Source organism: Lipotes vexillifer, unplaced genomic scaffold (assembly GCF_000442215.2).
Source record: "Lipotes vexillifer unplaced genomic scaffold, Lipotes_vexillifer_v1.1 scaffold1055, whole genome shotgun sequence".
Classification (NCBI taxonomy): Eukaryota; Metazoa; Chordata; class Mammalia; order Artiodactyla; family Lipotidae; genus Lipotes; species Lipotes vexillifer.
The window spans coordinates 1,480,381-1,487,317 of NW_006785407.1; the positions used below are offsets into that span (position 1 = coordinate 1,480,381).

Genomic DNA, 6,937 nt, shown 5'->3' on the forward strand with positions numbered 1-6,937 from the left:
AAAGGAGACAGAACGGCAGAGTCTAACTTACAGGACGTGTCGTGGAGCAGTTCAAAACCTCGTATGAAACCACCCGAGCGCCCCAACAGCCTCCCCGCTAAGGGACAGACAGATAGATTACCCCCTGCCGGCAGGAAAAAACTGTTGTTGTTATTGTGTTTTTCCTTTTTCGCAAACCTGAGTAATTGTCAAAGTCAATAAATAGGAGGAGAGAATTAAATGCTAAAATATAATGATCAAATACCCTACAGGGCCTAAAGCAGCAAGGGTTTTCCGCAAACGCAGCCCTCTGTTCTGAGAGGCGTCTGGCCCGGGCGTGGTAGGAAGCGCCCGGCGGCCACATTCTATGCGAGGAGTTGGGACTAAACACGGAGCCCCGGCGCCGCCCTCCGGCAGCTGGAGCGATGCCCCATCCCGGTGACCACAGAGAGCGGCACCCACCTCCTCACCCTCTCCCCCATCACCAAAACTCTTCCCTTTTGAAACAGTTTTTGTTAAAGGCAAAAATGATAGAAGCATCACGGAGTCAAAGTCTTATTTGGTTGGAGGTGCCGGCGGAGTCGCCGAGCGCACCCCGCAGTCTAGATGTGCAGGAGGTCCTCGTCGCTGTCGTCGTGGAAGGAGCTCACGGTCTTCTGCGCGGCCCGGGGCCTCCCCTTCCTGGCCTGCTCCCCACTCATCAGTCCCACCCGGTCGTCCGCTCGCTCCCGAAGTGCCTTCCTCGGCGGGGGCCTCAGTGGGTGCACGCCTTCAGCCCCAGTCCCTCTGCCCAGGTGCACTTTCACCTCCGGGATGGTCAGCACCTCATCCTCGCTGTCTTGGTCGTCCCCGTGCAGGGAGGTGAGGGCTTCAGCTTTCACGGACTTGGTAGTGATGTGGCCATTTTCCTGCCCCTCCTTCCCGGGCCTCGGTGACGGCAGCTGAATCTCTTCCATCAGCCACTCAGTTTCGTTCTCGTCCGCCTCTTCCTCCTTGTTCACCTGCCGGGACACAGCAGAGACCATGGGTCCGCCTGAGACCTCGTCAGCCTCCTCTGCCCGCCTCCCTCCATGACCCACCCGGAGTCGGGGCCCTCTTCCCAGCCCACCACAGCCATCACGGTCCCATATTCCTCCTGAGGGAGAAGGGGAGGGCTGGCGACTGCCAGCTCCTGCTGAGACCCAACCAAGGCAGATGGTGTCAGGAGGCAAGAAGGCGGCCAGCGACAAGGCGGCAGTGCTGGGGGACGGAGCCCCTCTGCTCCAGGTGCCCTCGGGCAGCAGGGAGAGGGGCCGCGCGGGGGCCGCGTGGATGACTGTAGTTGAGGGAAGCCTTTCAGAAAACAGTTGGCAGTACACTCAAGAGCCGTGAGTGCATTTAGGCACTCTGGCCTAAATTTCTAGACATTTATCCTAAGGAAGTCATCTAAATGCCAGAGGCACAGAAATTTTCATTACCATCTTTTTTTGTAGAATAGCCAAAAAAGTAGACGTAAGCTAAATACTAAACACTGTAAGAAATCAGCTGCAACCACAATGACAAAAACTCAAAGGAAAAAGAACGAAAAGCGTGTTCGGGTTAAGAGCAGAGGGACATTTTCCCTCTGTCCATTTTAAACTTCCCGCGATGTCAGTTTCCTTGTAGTCACTGACCAACAGCATGACAACGGTTCGAGCGCATGCGTGCGTGAGTGCGTGTTGAGTCACCCAAAGACCTCAGCAGGGAACTACCTTTGAGTATTTGTAGGACACGTCTGCACTTCTCCGACAGCAGCTGGTGAGCTTGCTCATCACCGTCTCCCTGCAAGGAGACCCAAGTTACTCCAGGCTGGAGCCGCGCCCCGCTCCGGCTCCTGAGTGCCTGCTACCGGGAGGCTGCACCCCCAAGAGCGCGCGCTCCCTCAACCCACGACAGCAGGGCCGTAAACCAGCTCAGCAGAAAGAACGCTTTACAATGAGACAGAGGCGGATCCAAATCCTGCTCCCCGTTTCCATGGTGTAAGAAGGGCCAGAGTGAGTGACCCAGCATCTGTCCTTCTGATTTTTCACGTCAACATGATGACCCACACCTTCCCGCCACCCCAGGGCTGCGCTGAGATTACTGGGCCAACGGACGAACGCAGGGCCGGCTCACACCCAGACCTCCTGCCCCAATCCTGCGTCCCACTGACAGCCTCTCAGGGTCGGGATGGCTGCAGTCAGCACACCCCGACCCTGTCTCGTTTGCCTCTGGCTCCTCGGGCAGGTGAGAGAGGCAACAGGGAGCCCCAGAGCTGGACCATCCCCACGCTCTGGACAGGGCTGAGTACACACAGAGCCCTGGGCCTCATTCACGTGTGAAGTGAAATCTGCTGGACGGTCATGCTGCCTGTGAGTGACAAGACCTTTCACCAGCAAAGGGGAGCCCATGGAAGAGATGTCACAACCGGTACCTAACAAATGCTCCCCTTTTAAAGGGCAGACAAGTCAGCTGATCAGAAGGAAGTCAGCTCATGACAGGTGTCTAACTCTCTGTCCATCTGTGGACACGTGCAGAGAGCCACATCCTGGGAACAGGTGGGCCAGGCCAAGGCCTGTAGAGCATCTGCCACGTGACCTGACAGGGTCCACAGCCCTGGTCAGACAGGACACATCGTCACAAGGACGCAGACGTTTACAAAACATGGCTTTGGGGACCGCTTTCACACTTTGGCTGCTGACGGGCTCAAAAAAAGGAACCCAGATATCGACTCTGAACCACTGGCCTGCCCCCCTGGCCCGCTCCCCTCTCCTTACCGTCGCTCCTTCTTATGGAGCAGCAGGGCGAGCAGGCAGCCAGTGAGCGCCACCAGCAGCAGGCTGAGGACGGCCCCGACGGCCTGGCTCCGTTCCGAGAGCCCCTTGTGCTCCTGCGCGTCGTCCCCGGCGCTCTCACTGTCGAGGCCCACCCTGCGGGGAGGCCGCAACACTCAGCCACCGCCAGTGCCTAGCGAGGCCCAGCTCAGACAGGGGCCCTGACTTTGCAGCCCCACACAGTGAGACGGGATCCACCAGAGGTGGAGGTCAACAGCGGACAAACCCCTCTGATGATGAGGCTAAGGCAGGAGGACTAGGAAAGGCGATCCCCCAGCCACACGACCCTTCGTCACTAAGGGAACGAGAAAAGCCGAGCTTTGGGCAACACGCCTCCCCCAGGCCTCTCTGATCCCTCTGCAGGGCCCCGAGAGCACAGAGGTGCTTCTGGAGCCAAGACTCAGGGACACGCTGGCCACCCTCGTCTCCCGGGAACACGGTTCTCTTCTCTGGGAAGAAACAGTGATCACAGCCCAGGTAATAGCTTCTCCCTCTCAACAACTCACCTTGGGACACAGCCTCAATGCTCCTGGAGTTAAGGGAACACCGTGGGGCGGGACCCCACTTACCCCAGAGGACACACGGCAGAGGTGTACCAGGAGAAGAGGTACTGGCAGTCGGCGGTCTCGTGGCTGAACTCGGGGATCCCGTCCTTCACCAAGGGGTCACAGTGGAAGAAGATGGTGGAGGAGACAGATTTCGTCTTGTCTTTTCCACACTTGGAGGAAGAGGCAAACACCACATCCAGATCGCCATCTGTCAACAAGGCAGGCGCACACAAACACAGCACCATCACCATTGGTGTTTCAGTAGTGGGCCAAGTTTACCTTTTCATAGCCTGTAAAAACTCTGCAGAGACTTAAAATCAGACGTAAGGGTCCTTCATCAAATGTCCCAGGTGACCTCTCACAGACTGCTCAACACACATTATGGGGCCCCTGCCCTAAGTCAGAATGTGGAAAAGACTTGAACCTTGCCCAAAAAGGTCTGGCCTTTGTCCTCCGCTAACAATATGACCTGGAAGGGAGGCTGCCTACATGGTATCAGTCCACCTGGAGACCGAGGTTGACCAACCAACCAACCAACCAACCAGCCAGCCCGTCAGCCAGTCAACCAACCCGCCAGTCAACCAACGAATCAGTTAACCAAACAACCAGCCAGTCAGCCAACCAACCAACCAGCCATCCAACCTACCAACCGAGTGATCAATCAGTCAAGCCTATGCAATGAATAAAACCTCTGGACACTGAGGGATGGGTGGGCTACCCTGGTCAGTTCCTGAGCTCTTGTGTGTGCGTTGTCACGTTTATGCTGCGAACATAACACGTCCTGATTCCACAGGGAGAAGACAACAGAAGCGTCTGGCTCCCTCCCAGACCGTACCCTACACACTTCTCCCACTGGCTGACTTTACTCTACGTCCTTTCATTATAATAAACTGTACGCACAACTAAAACAGCTCTTGGTTCTGAGCATCCATCTAGTGAATTATCAAATCTGAGGCAGAGATGGAGCCCCCTGAACTTGCAGCTGGTGTCAGAAGTGAGAGGAGCTTGTGTGGACAACTTTGTGGTTGGAGACTCAAAATCCTCATGACTGGCCACCACTGGAGCACCAGGGAGTGCAGCGTGTGCAGCGGCACACTCGGAGGGCAGCCGAGACCCGGCCCCGCGGGCTGGGCTCGGGAACGCCCCGCGTGTCCTTACTCATAACTGGCTGAGCCATGACCCGAGTGGGCTGTCCCCCAGGCTGGAACGAGGGCACAAACTGGTGAGCCAGTGAGGGGCCGAGGTGGCAGCTCTGAATCTCAGCCAGAGACGGGCTTTGCGGCTTCCCACTCTTGCCCACTCGGATGCACGCAGACTCGTGAAGGGCGTTAAACTGCATTCTTCCTGAAATGTGGACGAAGGCTTAAAACTAAACCTACTTCCTAGCGCTGGCGAATGAAGGCAGTGAAAATGTCTGAAACGATTTCGTTAACCAAGAATAAACGCGCGCACACAAGTGTGCGTGTACATACATACACACAGACACACGCACACCCTGAAGCTGGGGGGCCGCAGGAGGCCAACTAGACTAGATGCAGGCTTCATGGAGGCGAAGGTTCTCACTCTAGTGGCTGGGCCCCTGACCTGGGCTGTGGCGTGGAGCCTAACCACTGCTGCAGGCACACCCGCAGCCGCACCCCTGGGTGTGAGAAGGGAGCACGTCGCTGGGACAGGCAGCAGAAGGATGGGGCGGGCGGAGGCAATCCAGCGGGAAGGCCCGTGCAGTGGCAGCATGGGAGCTGCCGGGGCTCGTGAGTAACCTGATGGCTGGGTCTGGGTGCGTTTGCAGGACCAGCTGCTAAGAAAACGGGAGTCTGTCAAAATCTTCCAAGCTGTGTTCAAAAGAGCTTGGACTTTCCTTCTCTGCAGAGCAGTGGCCTTGGAGGCATTTAAAGCAGCCCTTCAGTCAGTCAACAAACATTTACCAAGCACTTACTACAGGGCCAGGCCCTGAGGACAGCACCTCAAGGGAGGGCCCAACCAGCCACTGCACAACTCCAGCATCTGACCCAGAATCACCGGAAGAGAACAGGGGACCAGCGGGCTGACCCTATGACAGGGAATCACGGAAGTGAGCCAGACTGACCTGGCAGGTCTCTGCCTGGCCCCTGGTGGGCGCTGTCAAGTGCAGTGACCAGCTCGGTACCTGAGCACGGAAACGCCCTCTTCTAGGCTACACCTACTCAGGGAGCAGCTGCTCCCCCCTCATCGCTGGGAATCTCTCTCTCAGCAGCCCTCTGAGGTCAAAGTCAGCTGGTTTTGTAAACACATTTAATTGTTTAAAAAGCGAGTTCATTCACCTCGTTCAAAAATCACATCACGGGGCTTCCCTGGTGGTGCAGTGGTTGAGAATCTGCCTGCTATTGCAGGGAACACGGGTTCGAGCCCTGGTCTGGGAAGATCCCACATGCCACGGAGCAACTCGGCCCGTGAGCCACAACTACTGAGCCTGTGCATCTGGAGCCTGTGCTCCGCAACGAGAGACGCTGCGATAGTGAGAGGCCCGCGCACCGCGATGACGAGTGGCCCCCGCTTGCCACAACTAGAGAAAACCCTCGCACAGAAACGAAGACCCAACATAGCCATAAATAAATTAATTAATTAATTTAAAAAAAATCAAATCATGAAATGGTATATAGTGAAAGACTGGCTGTTTAAAACAAAAGCACATGAGCTGCCTCCTGGAAATATTCTTTCAAGGTCAAGAAGGAATCAGGAAAGAAGTGAGGGCAATTGAGAGGTACAAACTTCCAGGTGCAAAATAAATGAGTCACAGGTATGAAGTGTAGAGTGTGGGGAATATGGCCAATAGTTATGTAGTATCTTTGTGTGGGGACACACGGTAACCAGGCTTATCGTGGGATCACTTTGAAATAGCCGTAGGCCAACTGTACGTCAACAACAAACAAACTCGCAGAAAAAGAGATTAGATTTGTGGTTACAGGGGAGGAGGCTGGGGGCAGAGGAAACTGGATGAAGGTGGTCAAAAGGTACAAACTTCTAATTATAAATTAATAATAGGGATATGACATGCCATGTACTAACCATGATTAACCTGCTGTATGTTATATTTGAAAGTCACTAGGGGCGTGAATCCTAAGAGTTCTCATCACAAGGGAAAAAAAAATTTTTTTTTCTTTTTCTTTGATTTTGTATCTATGTGAGATGACAGATGTTCACTAAACTTGCTGCGGTCATCATTTCGTGATGTATGTAAGTCAAATCATTATGCTGTGCCCCTTAAACTTACACAGTGCTGTGTGTCAATTACATTTCAGTAAAGCTGGAAGGGAACAAGAGGAACAAAGGAAGAGCTCCGTCAGCACAGCAGGATGCCCTCCCCTCCACACACACCCGAATACCTGGGTCAGGCCCCTCTTTTCTTCTCATCCTTCTGACAAGCACGAAACCTCTTACCCTTCTATAGTAACATCTGAAGTTTTAAAATAAAGATGTATTGTGACAAAAACCAAACCAAAGGCAATTCCGGACGTGGCCATGCACGCCCACCTCACCACCTCTGGTTTAGACCAGGTTCTGCTTGTTTGTTTAGGAGGTAAATCTTCCCTACAGTGAACC

The 6,937-nt window shown here is 54.6% G+C and overlaps 1 protein-coding gene across 1 annotated transcript in view; it reads right to left on the bottom strand.

The window, feature by feature from the left end:
- Window positions 1–581: 581 nt before the first annotated feature.
- Window positions 582–6,937, bottom strand: part of IGF2R (insulin like growth factor 2 receptor) — a 110,618-nt gene continuing 104,262 nt past the window's right edge. The window contains exons 45-48 of the mRNA XM_007457582.1: window positions 3,380–3,566; window positions 2,754–2,906; window positions 1,710–1,779; window positions 582–980 (exon numbers count right to left, since the gene is read on the bottom strand). Of these exons, the coding sequence (XP_007457644.1) occupies window positions 582–980; window positions 1,710–1,779; window positions 2,754–2,906; window positions 3,380–3,566 (809 nt within the window). The remainder of the gene's footprint in view (window positions 981–1,709; window positions 1,780–2,753; window positions 2,907–3,379; window positions 3,567–6,937) is intronic.